Source organism: Scyliorhinus torazame, chromosome 10 (assembly GCF_047496885.1).
Source record: "Scyliorhinus torazame isolate Kashiwa2021f chromosome 10, sScyTor2.1, whole genome shotgun sequence".
NCBI lineage: Eukaryota > Metazoa > Chordata > Chondrichthyes > Carcharhiniformes > Scyliorhinidae > Scyliorhinus > Scyliorhinus torazame.
This window is the reverse complement of record NC_092716.1, coordinates 41,785,764-41,805,536: the sequence shown is the minus strand read 5'-3', so window position 1 is coordinate 41,805,536 and position 19,773 is coordinate 41,785,764. Positions and strand designations below refer to the sequence as shown.

At 42.6% G+C, this 19,773-nt stretch overlaps 1 protein-coding gene across 4 annotated transcripts in view; it reads left to right on the top strand.

Annotated features, from left to right (window-relative positions):
- The window catches only part of LOC140430494 (uncharacterized), a 68,957-nt gene extending 52,279 nt beyond the window's left edge, over positions 1-16,678 (top strand). For all 4 annotated transcript variants that reach the window (XM_072517997.1, XM_072517995.1, XM_072517996.1 and 1 more), the window contains 2 exons: positions 53-216; positions 3,796-16,678. In XM_072517997.1, coding sequence (XP_072374098.1) covers positions 53-216; positions 3,796-4,363 — 732 coding nt within the window. In that variant the 3' untranslated portion in view covers positions 4,364-16,678. The remainder of the gene's footprint in view (positions 1-52; positions 217-3,795) is intronic.
- Positions 16,679-19,773: the final 3,095 nt, after the last annotated feature.

The window sequence follows — 19,773 nt, the reverse complement described above, 5'->3', positions numbered from 1 at the left end:
GTTAATACAAGGCTGTATTTGTAAAGTCATGTTTTAATAATTGTAATTCTAGCACCATGTGGACATTGTTACCAAGGGGCTCATTTGCAGTACATGTGGGAGTACATTAAGCTGTAGAAGTTCACTGGATAAGCACATGTTGATCCATTCCAACGAGAAACCATATCATTGTGCGGTGTGTGGGCAGTCACTCACAGGAAAGGATCACCTGCAGAGGTTAGTAACGTACACTTAATGCTAATCAATGTAGAAATGCAGCCTCTCAATTAAATAATAGTGGGGGGGGGGGGGGGGGGAGACTGGGGGAACTGAAGCATGTATATTGGGCCCGAATCTGTTGTATTTATAAAATAATGACTGGGCTAATAGTGTCCAAAATTATTTATGAATGAATAGTGCAGCATCTTCAGCCAATGCACAATTAAATGTGAATATCTCATAAATAGTGCAGCATCTTCAGCCAATGCACAATTAAATGTGAATATCCCACACGTCAAGTTAATTTCCATGTTATAAATTTCGTGAATATAGCATCTTGCTTTTGGTCTGCCCAAGGTTTGGGAGATTGCTGGAGTTTCCCATTAAACTTGCCACATAATGTTAAGAAGTGTTATTTGGGTAGCACAGTGGTTAGCGCTGTTGTTTCACAGCTCCAGAGTCATAGATTCAATTTCCGGCTTGGGTCACTGTCTGTGCGGAATCTGCACATTCACCCCGTGTCTGTGTGGGTTTCCTCCGGGTGCTCCGAATTTCTCCCAGTCTAAAGGTGTGCAGGTTGGGTGGATTGGCTGTGCTAAATTGCCCTTGGTGTCCAAAAAGATTAGGTGGGGTTACTGGGTTATGGGGATTTAACATAGAATTTAAAGTAGAATTTACAGTGCAGAAGGAGGCCATTCGGCCCATCGAGTCTGCATCGACTCTTGGAAAGAGCACCCCACTTAAGCCCCACACCTCCACCCTATCCCTGTAACCCAGTAACCCAACCTAACCTTTTTTGAACACCAAGGGCAATTTAGAATGACTAATCCACCTAACCTGCACATCTTTAGACTGTGGGAGGAAACCGGAACCCCCAGAGGAAACCCACACACACACGGGGACAATGTGCAGACTCTGCACAGACAGTGACCCAAGCCGGGAATCCAACCTGGGACCTTGGAGCTGTGAAGCAACTGTGCTAACCACTATGCTGCCCATCGGGTGGAGGCTTAAATAGAGTGCTCTTTCCAAGGGCCGGTGCAGACTCGATGGGCCGAATGGCCTCCTGCGCTGTAAATTCTATGGTTTTACACGTGCAAGTAAAATTTGAAGTGTTAATGACTGCCAATCAACTCGTGGGCACTGAAAGATTCTTTATCACAGTCTTATTCCTTTTTAAGGTTTTTGAAGATTTAAAAAATATTAATTTTAAAATTCTGCTTGGTCTCAAGGGAAACCAATAACTTATTTATACTGCCTTTTACAATGTCATAGGAAATAGGAGCAGGAGTAGGCCATTTGGCCCTTTGAGTGTGCGCTGCCATTCAACATGATCATGGCTGATCCTCCAACTCAATGCCATATTCCAATGCTCTCCCCGTACCCCTTGAACACCTTTTTAGAGTTTAGAAATCTATCCATTTCTTCCTAATATTGTTATGGGCTAGGCTTTTAAAAACTCCAAAGTGTATTATGGAATTCACCTGAATGTTGAATTTGGCTAGGATGAGCACAAGAGCCTTCCCTTCAGGTGTGATTCATCAGTCTTCATAGACACTGTAATCAAAATAAGCTTTATTCTAAGAACTTGGTTAACATTTATATAAACACACAACAAGAATTTGTATCAATTACAAACATAAAGACACCCCACAACTACAGTAATCTATGTATAACACTTAATGAATTCCCCCTCAACTGTTGCAATTCAAAAACAAAATCCCATAAACCAAAACCCCCTTTTCAAGAGCGTGGCCCAGCACTCTGCATTCTCACTTGAATAAGACTGGCTTTCCCTGTGATTCTGACCCCATCTCACCAGGTTTAAATCCTTCCGGAAAGCAAGCTATATCTAAAGCCTTTTGCCAAGGTGATTTTTATTGGGACAATATTTAAAATGAAAATAGAGAGAGATGGGCCAAAACACTTCTGTTCTCTGTCTTGAGTCCACAGCAGTCAAAATGTGAAAGTAAAACTCTCAGCCACAGCTCAGCTCCACCCACAAAATTGACATCATAGAAGCCATGTGATAAGACAAAACCCTTTCTTAAAGGGACACTCCCATGACAATATATTCAAGCGATTTGGCCTCCACAACATTCTGTGGTAAGAATTCCACAGGTTCACCTGTTTGACTGACCCAAAGCACTTCCAAGCAATGAAATACTTCTCAGATACCCCACTGATGTAGGGTAGGAAGTTTGGAGAAACTTGTCTTTACAATTTGACCCCCATGGGGATGCAGAAATAGTCATACAAATAATATTTATATTTGTCAATTATGAAGGTGATGAATTATACTGCAAATAGCCAGCAAGCTGCATAGAAGAAGAGACACTTTGGGCGGGACTCTCCGGTCTCCCGGCCATGTGTTTTTCGGCGGCGTGCCGTTTGCGAGCAGCGGAATTTTGTTCTCCTGCCAGTGTCAGTGGGAATTTCCATTGAGGCCATCCCACGCTGCCCGGAAAGCCACATTCAGGGATGCACTGTTGGCAGGACCAGAGAATCCCATCGCCAAGAAATAATAATAATCTTTATTGTCACAAGTCGGCTTACATTAACACTGCAATGGGGTTACTGTGAAAAGCCCCTAGTTGCTATATTCCGGTGCCTGTTCGGGTACACAGAGGAGAATTCAGAATGTCCAAATTACAGCACGTCTTTCGGGACATGTGGGAGGAAATCAGAGCACCCGGAAGAAACCCACACAGACTGGGAGAACGTGCAGACTCCGCACAGACAGTGACCCAAGCCGGGAATCGAACCTGGGACACTGTGCGCTTTGAAGCAGCAGTGCTGACCATTATGCTACCGTGTTGCCCGGCCCTTGTGAAATGCCACTGGTTGCTGGTTAATTTGGCTGTTCCCCTGTTAACTTCTCGGACAGCATTTTGCGCTCAAATTCAATTCATTGAATTGCTGCCGTTACACACTAATTGCCAATTAAACTTTTTAACGTATGATGATTAATAATGCCTGCTAATTAAGCTCGTTTCCCAAAAAGTAAACAATTAAGTGTCTCAGTTGTGAATCTTTCCTAAGATATTTTAAAGAAAAGACAAATTAGATTTTTTAACCTTTGTCAATCCAATCTTTTTCTTTCTTTAATATCTTGTGTATCTGATTGGCATCAAATTTACCCTTATAAATTCCCCTCCATCTGTTTATTCCCCAAATCCTTAAACCACATTAGTTGAGGCGATGATGTGTTGTCCGAATGTGCACTTATTTGCTTTCACTTTTTGAAACTTGTGTGAGCAAAAGATTTATTTTTGGAGCTGAAGGTTTCTGGGGAAACTCCACCTAATGGCAGATGTCGAGAGCATTAGAATTTCATAAAAGGTCATATAAATGCAAATTATTTTACTTTTCAGAATTTTTTTTTAAACCTACTTCTTAAGTTAGATACAATTAGTACAGAATATTAAGGGAGCTGAAGTGCAAAATTAGTCAGTATACCTTTAAAATTCCATTTCGGGACAAAGACAACAAAAGGCTTAATTTAGATTTACTGATTCAAAAGTGTTTGAACTTTCTCATTAAATATGAAAAGTCATTATATTCGGCTTAATTTTGCTTGGAATGTTGAATTTACAGTGTGAGGTTGCCAGACGGAAAATCTGATATCAATGATAACACTGAGAGGACCTCCGTATCTGAAGAAGCAGGACCATTCTGGAATACAGTGGTCGCTGCTGGGATGCTGTTTGTCTGCGAAACATGTATTGCTTACAGAAATCTTATTGAGGCTCAAGAGACTTCAGTCCATAAGTGGATGGTCCGTAAACAGAATGAGCCCCTACATGTTCGTTTGCAAAGACTAGAACGTGAACGGACTGCAAAGAGACTCAAACGTGCCAGCGAATCAGCAGCTGAAAGGGACATGCGGAGGCTGAGAGACCGTGAAGCCAAACGTCTTCAGAGAATGCAGGAGTCAGAAGACCAGAGGGCGAGAAGGTTACAACGTGACCGGGAAGCTATGAGATTAAAAAGGGCTAACGAGACACCAGAAAAACGACAGGCAAGACTCGTACGCGAGAGAGAAGCAAAAAGAATAAAAAGACGTTTACAAAAATTAAACCCAAGTCTCTCGGTACATATTTCTCAGAAATCAACGGCAGAGATTAACTCATTCCAGCTTCATGTGGCTTGCCCCAATCTGTAAAATGAACACATAGTTATGAAAATTTAACTTTACTTTCCCTTTTGCTCTGAAGTGAAAACTATCCCAGGATTCCATTTAGACTTCTTTCGGTTCAAGCTCCAGGAAATAACAAAAACCAGAAATATCATGTGATATGATTCTATGATTTACATCGGAGATATGGTAATAATGCTGAATAAAATATATGGTTGCTATAGCTGTGAATTCACATAATCGCAGGAACTCATATGAAACTGGAAAAGTTAGACTTTTGAAGAGCTTGTGATCCCGAATATTATGGAGGGCTGATGACCACCACCACTTCAACATTAATTTGAATGGTGGAGCAGGCTAGATGGGCTGAATGGCCTAATTCTCCTGTCTTGTGTTCAAATCTGTTCCTTTGTGTAATTCTACTGCCTGGAATTATATTAAATTATTTTACTGCTGTTACAATCCCAGTTGGTGTTATAGCTGGATGGAAAGATCCCAGAATGGGAACCCTGACTTAAAAAAAACCTGGGGCTGGATTCTCTTAAAATGAGACTATGTCCCCCACGCAGGTGTAAAAACAGTCTCCTGAAATTCCTATAAAAACAGTTGAACTAATTCAATGCCCTGCAGGGGGCTAGCAGGGACCCGGAGTAATTCTCGCAACTTTAGCTGCGGATACGAGCCCCAGCACATCCGGTTCGGAGTCCGCGCAATAATGAGTCTCATTAATCCACAAAGTCTCTTTTACGCACCCAAGATGACTGTGATGAGACATACTCCTCCCTGAATCCAAGTGAATGTCTGTGGATTTCTCAAAATCCACCCCACCCTGATGATTCTTGTACCGTGAGCCACCTTGTCTCACTTCCATGAGTGATTTTCAAATTCCACTTTCAAAAATCACACTTTCAAATCTTTTATGCTTTCCTTTAGCACCTTACATTCTGTAATTCAGACCAGGTTTTCCAAACAACATATTTAAACAAAGCTTCCGCTCCACTTTTAACAGTGAGCCCAGTTCGGGATTTTACACCAACTCCTTTAGGATTTCTTAGTGCTGTACAAACAGCTCACAATTGCTTTAATTCTCAATTCCCAGATTGTATTAAAATGACATCAGACATTTGATTTACCTCTTCGAAGGCTGCTGTTCCACTTTAAACCTGGTTTAAATGCCTCTTTAACTCACAACAGTTTGTTTATTCTCCTTGAATTCTTCTGAACAATACCTTGGTCTATGTTCATTTAACTCCAGTCATCTTAAACATTCTTTCTGTCCAAATTGCCTGGTTATCTGGACTGTAATTTGTACTTGAGGAAGCCTTCCTCTTTACACCTCCTATACTGTCCAGTCTGTCTTTGAGTTGGGAGATGTTCACTCTCTTGAGGTCCTGCTTCTCAAAAGCCAACAAATTTGACTCAAATGTAAAAGCTATTTATCCTTAAAAGGGCCTCCAGTTGCTTTATTCTTCATGCCATAACCCTCGCTAAGCACAATAGAATCACAGTTGGAATTGAAACCTAACCCCACACATACAAACACCTTTGTCCAGCATGAATCTAACTATAGGTTTCACCCTTCTAGGCACAGAAACATTAAACCCGCTTAAAGCTCTAATGTTTACCAATACAAATATAAATCCCTTAAAACTACCTTTTTTCCCTAATACTGCACTTTTTATAGGAGTGTTGAATGCTCAAAATGTCATGCTGATTTCTCCCTCTGAAAGACTTTGACAGGTATATATCACAGTAAGATGACAAGGCGAATGCGATTTCAGTTCTAAGACAAGCTTGATGACATGATCTTAGCCAATGAGTAATATTTTGTGAAGGACAGTCATTTAGAACAGTGGGAAGCTCGCACAGAAATGAAAGGCCTTGCATTAGTCTGTGTGATGAATTACTGATTTACTAACTGAGTTGTGGAAAGTGTTGATGGCAACTCTTTAAATCCTTGATTACTGAACTGTAAATCAGTTGCAAATGCCAAATTATACTTTAGTTGAAATCATCAACCTGATTGAATTGTATCTTTACAATACTTCAATTGTATCTTTACAATACTTCAATCAGCTGCATACTCACATGAATGTTTTTAGTAGTTTTTTCCCCCCTACAAGTGTTTTGATCTTGCGCATAAAGCTTGTTTGAGAGCCTAACAAGTTATGACTTTGAAAGTATTTTGCCATCTTGATGCTAATTGAAGTCAGTAGCAGGTCAATCTTTTGATTAAAAGTGATTCAGTGATCTTTTGCTGCATCAGTAAATTAAATGATATGGTATAATTAATTCATATTTGAACACTTAAATGATTTTCAAGCACTGGACTTAATGGAGTTGTAGTGCTACAGAAATGTTTACTCTAAAAGCCAATATATTGGTTTCATCCTCCGACATTTTTGGTTATGTTACAGACATTTTGCCACATCCTTTTATGGTTTTCCTGAATTACTATTTCTGGTGGAGAAAGGTGGAATGTCGTTTCCACCTAATTTATAATTACCTTCATACTTGCACCCAAAAAGGATTATAGTACATTATGTTCTGTTAGTTTGAATACGATTTTTTAGAACATATGGGTTTTTAAGTAAATAACCTTTTATGTTGTCATGGCCAAAAAGTGCATATTTCAGTTAAAGGAACTCATTTAAATATTTATTTTGAACTTCTTCCACCACCCCGGCATTGCAACTTTTTGTACCATATTTTATTTTACCAAAAATTACTACTTTGATTCAAAATGGAAGTTACTTGTGCCAATTCATCAGGAAAATACTCAGATGGAAATTAGCTTAAACTGTAAAATTACAATCAGTCTCTCGATCTGAGGATCACATCTTCAAAAGGATACAACAGCCTTCCAAGGATAGACATTTTTCTTTTATTGAGAATGATTGCATCCATTGTAGTTCATTCAGTAGTAAAACATATAACAGTGCTGTCACTATGTGGGCAAAGAAAGGTCCGGTTATGCCTCTGCGTACTTTCACCCACTACCTCCAATTAACTAACAGAACAAAAATTAACACTGTCCCTCGATCAACCCAATCAATACCTTGCATTCATGGGCGAAGGTATGTGGCATATGTGTTAACTCGCTCCAGAAAATGCATCAAAGAACTTTGAAAAGGTTTGCTCCATTTGTTCTTTTGGTCAGCCCTTTGAAAACTCAAGTTTAAAGAAAGTTTCTTTAAACTTTCTTGAAGTTTAAAGAAAGCTTCAATGACTTTCATGTCAAATGCATTCCGGATGTAATTTGCACTTTCTTAAAACAATGGTGCACATAATCGGTGATCCAAATTGAGATATTGCTCTGGCTTTTAATGCATATAATGTTAATTTAACTTGGAATAGTCTAGTGCGAGAGATAATGAGGAAAGTTGACCTAGGAAATTCCTTTGTTGGATGGACGCATTAAGAAGGCAGTCCTATTAATAGAATTCTAAATTGAATATTATAGTTTTTCATGCAAAAGAATACAGCTGTATAATTCTATCGTCAAGAGCCCATGTATTTGAAGATAATGTCTTTAATGTACTTTGGGTTCTGTTAAAATTAGTAGCATTCTACATTTTTTAATCATCAATGTAGCAGAGATAAAGGCACCTCCAATCCTGCAGATAGTGACAGTTCATGTACTTGGGGGACCCTTCAGTGAGGATTTCACTCTTGATTTATGTGTGGCCTAGTGAATATCAAGGCCCTACACCTAAATCCATATCCATCCCCCTCTGAGATTGCAGTTTGTCTAACGCATTAACATATATCTGTATGAATACAATTTTGGTGGAGGAAAATAAATGTGTGATATAATTGCCACAGGCCTTTGCAACTGTTTCAACCGGTCAACAATGGATCATTTTTTATTTAGCTGGTCGAGAAAAGATCTTTGAATAGATTCATTATTGAATTTGTGCTTTGCTTTTTACATTTAACAATTTTTTAAATGTTAACTGCTTGGATGTAAAAAATGTTACTGTATCTTGACATAAAGGATATGTTGGAGGTTTACCTGTAAGGATTGGATTTTCATGTTTATAGAATCATAGAATTTACAGTGCAGAAGGAGGTCATTCGGGGTCTGCACTGGTTCTTTGAAAAAGCACTCTACTTAAGCCCTCGCCTCCGCTGTATACCCGTGAACCCAGTACCCTACCTAACCTTTCGGACATTAAGGGGAAATTCAGCATAACCAATCCACCTAACCACATCTTTGGACTGTGGGAGGAAACCGGAACACCCAGAGGAAATCCATGTAGACACTGGGAGAAAAGTGCAAACTCCACACAGTCACCCGAGGCCGGAATTGAACCCGGCTCCCTGGAGCTGTGAGGCAGCAGTGCTAACCCCTGTGCCACCGTGCCTTTAGTTTGGGTTAGTTTGCATTGTGTTTTCAGATCCATATAGGATTTTGATCACCGGAACATAACTCTCTTGATTTTTCTAAATATTGCATTTTAGCCCGAGATGAAACTTGTCCACCTATGGGGGGAAATAGTTTCATAAGCTTTATAAACCATTGGAAACACTGGTAACTCCAATATAAGAATGATTGATTTTGTTAGCATTTTGAAAAATGGTTTCATTAACTTTATAAACCATTGGAAACACTGGTAACTCCAATATGAGAATGATTGATTTTGTTAGCATTTCAATTTAAAATGCTAAGTGTTTGCAGTGGACAATGGATATAGGTATATTCTGTAGTGGTGTACTGAACTATGCAGATCAGGAATATCCTAGATCTCAAAATAACATAATATAGATGCTGGAAATCTTGAAATAAAAATAGGTAGATCCACCCCCGGCTTGCACTGAGTTAGCTGACGGCCACTAGTTTGGGCTAATAGTGATTGGCTGCCTTGCTTCTAACTAGAAAGGTGGAAACTTGGCTGAGAACACTGACTCTTGTTAATGCGCCTTTGGAGACTGGGAAAGAACCATATTAGACTCAGCCACAGTGCGATTGTATGCCTGTGTAGTGAACTGCCTTCTGCAAAAGAAGGAGCAAATGATGCCTGCTTACCAATGAAGTAAACTTTCTAATTGGTTTAATCCTTCCCTCATGATGGGTTGTAAATATCTGAATTTTTATCCTTTTTCTCACCAGCAATAAATGTGGCTTTCAACTTCAGTAAAGACTTCTCCACTGCTAAATTACCAGACTGCTTATCTGTACTAGATGAACAGAAATGTCCTCCAATTAAATATTAGGAAAACCATTGTTTTTGGTCCTGCTCCAAATTCTATTCCTGTGCCAAACTCAGATCCTCACTTCTGACTTAGCTGCTCCTTGGCAACAGTCTGACATTAAACCATAGTTCGCAACCTTAGTATCACATCTGACCCCGAGTTTCCAACCTCATCTGTGCCATTGCTAAGACCGTGTATTTTCAACTCTGCTAACATGGCCCCATTTCAGCTCATCTGCTGAAACCTTCATTCTTGTCTTTGTTTCTGTTAGACTCGGCTATTCCCACACACACCAGGCTGGCCTCCCACATTCTACCCTCCTTACACTTGAGATTATCCAAAACTTGCTATTGTTTTTCCCCCTATCAAGCCTGTGCTTGCTGACTGATAACGTATTGATATTAAATTTTTCATCCTTGTTTTCTACTACCTCGGTGGCCTCACTCCCTCTCCTTCTATCTCTAATCGCCAGCCCCACAACCCTCCGGGATATCTGCACTCCTCTAATTCTGGCCTTGTGCATCCCCAATTATTTTTAAATTATAAATTTAGAGTACCCAATTATTTTTTTCCAATTAAGGGACAATTTAGCGTTATCAATCCACTAACTTGCACATCTTTGGTTTGTGAGAGTGAAACCCACGCAGACACGGGGAGAATGTGCAAACTCCATACACACAGTGACCCGGAACCGAACCCGGGTCCTCAGCACCATAGGCAGAAGTGCTAACCACTGCGCCACCGTGCTGCCCCCTTGTATCCCCAATTTTAATTGCTCCACCATGGTGATGTTAGACAAGAGAAAGTAGACCAGGATCAGGTATGGTAAATTCTGCTATTAGGCTTTATTCGGAGATCTCAAAGCGGCTGGGAGACCACCTTATCCTCCCTGTAAGGAGTCAGACATAAGTCATCTCGGCTTACAGACACAAAAGCACAGGTTATATACATTTTAGACCGTCTTTATCTCTCTTTGCTCCTCCCATTATTCTGTAGCTTCACCTCTTCCTAACAAGTAATGTTTATTCAAGACCCGCAAGATCTCCATGGTGACGCTATTATCCTTAATGTCCAAGGAGTTTCCTGTGATCTTAGAATTGGTAATAAGTCACGCTTCTGGATATTTGCTAGCTGGAGACTCCTTCATCCTATAGGGGAGGAAAATATGGCTTCCAATTTCCCTCCGATAACGGCTAATACCAGCTGCTTGGATTCTTATGAAAATAAGGACTCAGTCTCTCTCTTGTCGGCTATCTGGCCATGAGGCCTCAACTAGCTCCTTACTGTGAGCCTAAAAGCTGCACTAGATCAGATTCCTTTTAATACAAAGGATAATATGGTCACTGCTCCTAATTCACAGAATATTTTATAATGCTTGGTATAAATTATTACAATACAAATTATACTTCAGGTTTTACAAAGTGTGTCCTTAATATAAGTGTGTAGCCATACTTACTATTTATAAAGGTCATACAGAGTGAATTCATAAACAAATGAATGGCATCAATCACAGTTAATAATGTGACATTCTACACCACTCCCTACCTATGTTTTAGTTAATACGTGTCGGATAATAACAATAAGCTAAAACCTGTGTCTTTACAAGTTAACCATATACTGTTACAGAGTCCAACACAGAGTCTAAAGTAATTGGAGCGGCACAGTGGTTAGCGCTGCTGCCTCACAGCACCAGGGACCTGGGTTCATTTCTAGCCTTGGGTCACTGTCTGTGTGGAGTTTGTATGTTCTCCCCGTGTCAGCGTGAGTTTCCTCCGGGTGTTCTGGTTTCCTCCCACACCCCAAAAATGAATGAGTTAGATGGATTGGCCATGCAAAGTTGTTCTTGAGTGTCCAAAGATGTGCAGGTTAGGTTAAGGGGTTGTAGTGATAGGGCAGGTGGTCAGGGGTAGAGTGCTCAGTCGAAGGGTCGGTGCAGACTCTATGGGTCGAATGGCCGCCTTCTGCACTGTAGGGATTCCATGATTCTATTCTATATTCTATGATTATGTTGGCATCTGTGATTCTACTTCAGCTCTCTGATATTACAGCCCTGTACTAATTACAGTTTCTGCTGGTAATAAAAGCAGAACAGTCCAGTTGCTTTGATGGATTAACATTCCTGTGATAATTGTCTTTCATTAGTCTGGTCTCGGGTTTTAAATCTATGGGTATCACAAACAGTATTTTGGTTTAATGAAGGCCTAATACAGCTAGGCCATTCTCATAACACACATCCTGCAAATATTACAAGTTCTGTTATCTCAAGCGACGGCCCCTGTCGTTGCGTCTGATGTATTAAAAAAAATCTTTTATTTCGCCATGTTTTTATCATTTTCCCCATACAAACAACAGCAAAAATGACCCCACCAATATGCAGCCTACAACATCGACTCGCAAGTTTGAAACACGTTTAAAAACAAAAAGCAAGCAACAAACCAACCTCACCCCTTATGTCCTTATGTTCAACGGTAACCAACGCCCAAAAGTGCATGATAAACAAACCCCATGAATCGTAGAACCCCCTCCGTAACCCCCCCCCACCCCCCACCTTAGCTGAAACATCACCTTCTCTAGGGTCAAAAATTCCAGCAGGTGCCCCCGCCACGCCAAGGCACAGGGTGGAGAAGCTGACCTCCACCCCAGCAGGACCCACCTTCGAGCAATCAGCAAGGCCAAAATGTCTGTAGGGATCCTATGGTTCTATTCTATATTCTATGATTATGTTGGCATCCATGATTCTCTGATATCGCAGCTCTCTGATATCACAGCCCTCTACTAATTGCAGTTTCTGCTGATAGCCTTCACTCGCCTCCAACTCTGGCCGGTCCGACACCCTGAAAATGGCCTCACGGGCTCCAAATCCACATGCAGCACCCCCGAAATATTAAATACCTCCCTCCAATAACTTTCCAACTTCGGGCAGGACCGAAACATATGCACATGGTTTGCGAGGCCCCTCCCGCACCGTGCACAGACATCCTCCACCCCCTCAGAGAGCCTGCTCATCCTTGCCTTTGTGAGGTACGCCCTACACACGACCTTCAATTCCATCAGCCCCAACCTCGTGCATGAGGTTGAGGCATTTATCCTTCATAGCACCTCACAATACAGACCCTCTTCCTTCGCCTCCCCCTGCTCTTCCTCCCACTTAGACTTAATCCCCTCCATGGTCACCCTATCCTCCTCCAAAATCTTCCCACTGATCACCAATACCACCCTCCTCTCCAACTCACCTGCCGACCGTACCTCCTCTAACAGCAAGGCGACGGGTGCTATCTGGAAGGTCGGGTACTCCTTCCTCGTAAAACCTCGGCCTTGTAGGTACCTAAACCCTTCTGTGCCAACCCATACTTCTCTCCCAGCTCCTCGAACCTTGCAAATCATCCCCCCAGGAACAGATGCCTCTTGAGTTATATCCACTGGCCAACCGGATAAATATTACTGAGGCAAGTTAATAATGTTTATGTCAGAAAGCCATAAGTTATTTCTGGAGGAAAATGGAACAACTGTTAATGAGCAAGAACCAATGTCGGATGGCCATGAGCTACTCCTGGGTGTGAGTGTAGTAGATAAGGGGGCCAACCCCCTTAGGTTATGTCTGGTTTGCATGTTTGGATCAAAATGAAGTTCATCTGAATTAACAGACAATCTGTTCTGACCAATACAAAATGAAGGAAACCCAAATTCCGAATCCTTAAGTGGCCTTGCCTTCAACTTTCCAGGCCTTAAAATCTGTAATACCCTCCCTACACTTTGACATACCTTAAAATCTATCTCTTTCATCATTCTTTTGATCACCTGACCTAATCTCATTTTGTGGATACGTTTTTTTTAATATAATGGTCCTGTGAAGCACCTTTGCATGTTTCATTAAATTGAAAGTGCTATATATGTTGTAAATAGACCAAAATACCAGTAATCCCATCATTCTGTGGAAAGCAAATGCCAGGTTCTATTGTGCGCATGGAAATCAGATGATTAACTTTAACCATTTGTTAACAATAATAAAATATATAATAATATAATATAAATATTATAATAATCGCTTATTGTCCCTAGTAGGCTTCAATGAAGTTACTGTGAAAAGCCCCTTGTCGCCTGTTCGGGGAACCCGCGCAGCTGGCCTTGTTCTGCATTACAAGCCAGCTGTTTAGTCCACCGTGCTAAACCAGCACCTGACGACTGTTCTGACTACTTTTCCATTAGCAATTTTACATGAATGTGTACAATTTTGAAATTTGAAGGTGACAGGAAACTTGGAAGTCTGTTAAACAGAAAGATAGTAATAGACTTCAAGAGGATAGGCTGATGGAATGAGCAGATACAAAGCAGATGAGATTCAGCGCAGAGAAATGTGAGGTGATAAACTTTGGTGGGGTGGGGGGGAGAAATGAGAGACCTAGGCACAATCATGCACAAATATTTGAAGGCAGCAGGCCAGATTAACAAATAATTAAACATGGGATCTTGCACTTTATAGAGGCATAAGAGTACATAAACTAGGAAGTTACACTAGCCTTGTATAAATTAGTTCAGCCCCAATTCTGGACACCACACTGCAAGAAGGTCATGACGGCTTTGGAGAGGGTAAAGAAGAGATTTACAAGGATGGGTTTCAGGGATGAAGGATTGCAGTTGCGTAGATTGACTGGAGAAGCTGACATTGTTCTCGAAGAGATAGAGTTGTTTAAAATCATTTACGTTCAGATAAAGTAAATAAAGAGGAATTGTTTTCTGTAGCAGAAGGATTGAAAAGCAGAAGATGCAGATTTAAGGTGATTAACAGAAGAATCCAAGATGGCGCCAGAGCGAGGCGACTTCTTGCAAGCTGTGCCCAGCATACCCTCTAATTCTATCTTTTACTCTCGTTCTATGCTTCTAAAACTTCATTATGATTCTTTTAAACTCTCTAACAATGTTACACTCTAGTTATGACTGTAACATTACATTCTGTAGTCTCTCCTTCCTTCCCTATGTACCGTATGCGTTGTCTGTATAACATGCAAAAAACAATACTTTTCACTGTATACCCCTAATACATGTGACAATAAATCAAATCAAATCAAATCAGGAACCAGAGGCAATGTGAGGAAAACCCCTCTTGCACAATGAGTGGTGATTTAGAATGCACCAACTAGCAGGCTACAACAGAATCTGTTTCCACTACCCTTCAATAGGAATCTGGTATACACTTGAAGGAGAAAGAATGGTAGGGAAATGGGGAAATAGCTAGGAATGGAATTAACTGGATTGTTCTCCAAAAGAGCTAGCACGGACTTGATAGGCTAAGTGGTGGCCTCCTGCGCTCTACTGTACTATTCTGAAATTTTTATCTTGTGGCTGCCTATAATGTAAAGAACAAGAGCTAAATCAAGTTGGACACATTCAAAAATAGCTTTCCTTTTTTTTTTGCACAGCCTAATCCAAGTACAAGATTTGATGATAAAATTAATTATGAAAGCTTAAACATCTGAAATGTTTTGCATATGGAGAATTTCATCTATTGATCCGATATCATTGTAACTGAATACATTAAGCCTTAAGAATAAGAAATTAGAATAACAATGGTTATTTATTTTTGCATGCTGACTAAACAGGTCTAAATTCCTGATTACCAACCCTGTTGCTGTGCAACCTTTTCTTATAAATTTAGAGTACCCAATTATTTTTTTCCAATTAAGGGGCAATTTATTGTGGCCATTCCACCTAACCTGCACATCCTGGGGTTGCGGGGATGAAACCACGCTGACAGGGGGGTGGGAACAAATCCCGGGTCCTCAGGCAGCAGTGCTAACCACTGCGCCACCGTGCCACCCTCCTTTGCTTGCAACACTGATGTTTTAACCTAACCTACACCAGTCTTAAGTATTTCGGGACCAGTGTTCCTCATGTTAGATTCATAATGTCATTAATCTTACAATACTAATCTTAACCTTTAATCGGTTTTAGCAACGTGGACAATCTAGTAACATTGAACACATTTAGAAAATTGCAATGTAAAATAAGTGTGAAATCTCTGCCATGATGCCTGCTTTAAATCATAACCACAGTAGTTGGAAGGTGATGAACAAACTTATTTTTTAAACATTTCTCTATTAAGCCCTGATTTTATCTTTAGTGTACATTGAACTTATTGTGTTAGTACGAAGTTTGCAGCCAGAACTGCATGTTTTGTTTCTTTTATGTTTGTTATGTGGTGAGTTGTGCCAAATCTTTTGCAAGTACATCACTATGCTGTGAACTATAACATTTATTGTACTTCTATGCCGGTTGCAGACAGCCTTGAACCATTCAGCATAGGTGGAGATTCTCTTTTGAAAGTGCTGCACAATTTGTCCCACCCCCTCACTCTTTCCCCCATAGTCCTGCATTTTTTTTAGTAGATGGCCAATTCCCTTTTGAGAGTTGCTGTTAAATCTGTTTCCATCATCCTTTTATGCAATGCATGCTAGATCTTACTGTAGCCATCTAACATGGCCACCTGCAAAGGACCATGGGAATTATGGCCAACCCAGGACTCAGACAGATACCGAGCCTATGTGTATCTGAAATACAGGTCACCAAGCCTGATCGAGACCCCTGCTCGTTTGCATTTCAATGGCCCATTTTCCCAGGACAATAGAACTCCAATCAAGCAACCAGGACAGCCACAGACTGATCGGCGCCACTCCTTTACTCAGCCCAACTGCCAAGGTCAATGACCGCTAAGGACCCGCTCAGCCACCAAGGCACCCGCCCCTTTATTGGCCGAAATCGAAGTGATCAGTGCCCTGTCGAACTATTGGGTCCAAGGTTAAGGACTGCCCCAAAGCGCACAAACTCCCAGAGGGATAAAAGAGAGCACAGCCATGTGTTCTGTCTCTCTTGGATCCGGCCTGTGCCAGCCCAACTGTAGCAGGAACAGCCAACCAAGTTCAAGACCAACGATCGCTACCTGACGGATGAGCCCAGCAGAGACAAAGCCACTTTCTTCGAACCAGCCAAGTGAAATCTAGATAAAGGCCTTATCCATTTGCACATTGCCAGTCGCCCTGAAGTTAAGTATAGGTTATTGTAGCTGATTGGTGTAGTTTAACTCGTAGTAGATATTGTGTTTGCATATTGAGGTAACTTTTGTGTATGTAAATAAACCATCTTTTGAACTAACTAACTGGTTGTGTGGTCATTTGATCGATATAAGGGAAGGCTTGTGGTTCACCAACATTACCATTAATATTAGCAACAGTATTGGCGACACTGTTGGGAGCGAAAACGCGCAACATTACCATATGAAGCATTGCATGATTTATCTGCATTGGTCTTTTAAAATTAGCTCTTTATGAATCTTGAAACTTAAAAAAATTGGATTACATTCAAATTGCTCTTTTTTGGATTGGACTTTTTTTTGTCACGTGTACCGAGGTACAGTGAAAAGTATTTTTCTGCGAGCAGCTCAACAGATCATTAAGTACATGGGAAGAAAAGGGAATAAAAGAAAATACATAATAGGGCAACACAACATATACAATGTAACTACATAAGCACTGGCATCGGATGAAGCATACAGGGTGTAGTGTTAATGAGGTCAGTCCATAAGAGGGTCATTTAGGAGTCTGGTGACAGTGGGGAAGAAGCTGTTTTTGAGTCTGTTCGTGCGTGTTCTCAGACTTCTGTATCTCCTGCCCGATGGAAGAAGTTGGAAGAGTGAGTAAGCCGGGTGGGAGGGGTCACTGATTATGCAGCCCGCTTTCCCCAGGGAGCGGGAGGTGTAGATGGAGTCAATGGACGGGAGGCAGGTTTGTGTGATGGACTGGGCGGTGTTCACGACTCTCTGAGTTTCTTGCGGTCCTGGGCCGAGCAGTTGCCATACCAGGCTGTGATGCAGCCAGATAGGATGCTTTCTACGGTGCATCTGTAAAAGTTGGTAAGGGTTAATGTGGACATGCCGAATTTCCTGAGGAAGTATAGGCGCTGTTGTGCTTTCTTGGTGGTAGCGTCGACGTGGGTGGACCAGGACAGATTTTTGGTAGTGTGCACCCTTAGGAATTTGAAACTGCTAACCATCTCCACCTCGCCCCGTTGATACTGGCAGTGGTGTGTACAGTACTTTGCGTCCTGAAGTCAATGACCAGCTCTTTAGTTTTGCTGGCAATGAGGGAGAGATTGTTGTCGCTACACCACTCCACTAGGTTATCTCCTGCCTATATTCTGACTCGTCGTTATTTGAGATCCGGCCCACTTTGGTCATATCGTCAGCAAACCTTTAGATGGAGTTGGAATCAAGTTTTGCCACGCAGTTGTGTGTGTACAGGGAGTAGAGTAGGGGGCTAAGTACGCAGCCTTGCAGGGCCCTGGTGTTGAGGACTATTGTGGAGGAGGTGTTGTTGTTCATTCCTACTGATTGTGGTCTGTTGATCAGAAAATCAAGAATCCAGTTGCAGAGTGGGGAGCCAAGTCCTAGGTTTTGGAGCTTTGATATGAGCTCGGCTGGGATTATGGAGTTGAAGGCAGAGCTGCTGTCAATAAATAGGAGTCTGATGTAGGAGTCCTTGTTTTAGAGATGCTCTAGGGATGAGTGTGGGGCCAGGGAGATGCCGTCTGATGTGGACCGTTTGCAACGGTATGCGAATTGCAGTGGATCAAGGCTTTCTGGGAGTATGGAGGTGATGCACTTCATGATCAACCTCTCGAAGCACTACATTACGACTAGTTCGATTCCCAGCTTGGTTCACTGTCTGTGCGGAGTCTGCACATCCTCCCCGTGTGTGCGTGGGTTTCCTCCGGGTGCTCCGGTTTCCTACCACAGTCCAAAGATGTGCAGGTTAGGTGGATTGGCCATGCTAAATTGCCCTTAGTGTCCAAAATTGCCTTTAGTGTTGGATGGGGTTACTGGGTTGTGGGGATAGGGTGGAGGTGTGGGCTTGGGTAGGGTGCTCTTTCCAAGAGCCGGTGCAGACCCAGTGGCCTCCTTCTGCACTGTAAATTCTATGATATTCTATGAAGTCAGGGCCACCGGACGGTCGCCATTGAGGCACGTTGCCTGGTTCTTCTTTGGTACCGGTATGATGGGGTCTTCTTGAAGCAGGTGGGGACCTCGGAGTGGATTAGGGACAGGTTAAAGATGTCCGCGAATGCTTCTGCCGGCTGGTCCGCGCAGGCTCTGAGTGCACGACCAGGGATCCCGTCCGAGCCCGTTGCCTTCTGAGGGTTCACTTTCAGGAAAGCCGATCTGACTTCGGAAGCTGTGAAGGTGGGTATGGGTGAATTATGGGCTGCTGGGGCACTTGACAGCAGATTGTTGGTTACCTGCTCGAAACGAGCATAGAATGCATTGAGTTCATCGGGGAGGGGTGCGCTGCTGCCAGAGATACTGTTCGGCTTCACTTTGTAGCCCGTTATGTTGTTTAGTCCTTGCCACAACCGCCGAGAGTCTGTGACTCTAGCTTGGTTTGATATTCTCTTTTGGCATCTCGGATGGCTTTGCGGAGGTCGTTTTAACTAACTCCAAAAGGCGCTAAATACGGGTACAGTTAGATGAGTTAGAAGCATGGATTAATATCTTCACTTTTTGGAATGGACATAATCAGCAAATGTTTCACTGAAGGAATGGGTTACGGAATTTTGAAAATTAGGATCTGTTGGGGTACGTTATCAGGACAATCCTGAATCTGGTGCTGACAGACTGTTTCAAAGCAGTTTATTCGTGAGCATCGCTGGAAAGGCTAACATTTATTGGGCGGGGTTCGTGATTTTGACGCAGGGGTGGAGAATGCCCGCGATCGGATCCGACGGTGAGACTCGATTCTCTGGCGACTGGAGAATCGGCGTCAGTCGCGTGCGCGCGGTCGACGCTTTGCCAGTCGGGGGCCGTTGAAAGGCCCCGCGGCGATTCTGTGCGGTCGACCGGCCGAGTTCCCGCCGAATCCTGCCGGCGTGGTTCCCGTATGGTTCCACGCGGCGGGAGCTCAGCATCGCGACTGCGGGGGGCGTCCTGGTAGGGGGGGGCGTGGGGATCAGACTTGGGGGGAGGTCTCCATGACAGCCAGGCCCATGATCGGGGGCAACCGATCGGCGGGCGCGCACATTCCTGGGGGGGGGGGGGGGGGGGGGGGGGGCCGGCTTGCTGTAGGGTTCGGCGCAAATGCGTGGACCCACGGCCAGAAGTGCTGGGGCCAATATCGGCAGCTGGAGCTGCGTGAAGCACTTCAGCGCCACGCTGGCCCCCTGTGAGGTGCAGAATCACTGGGCCAAGAGGCCCGTTG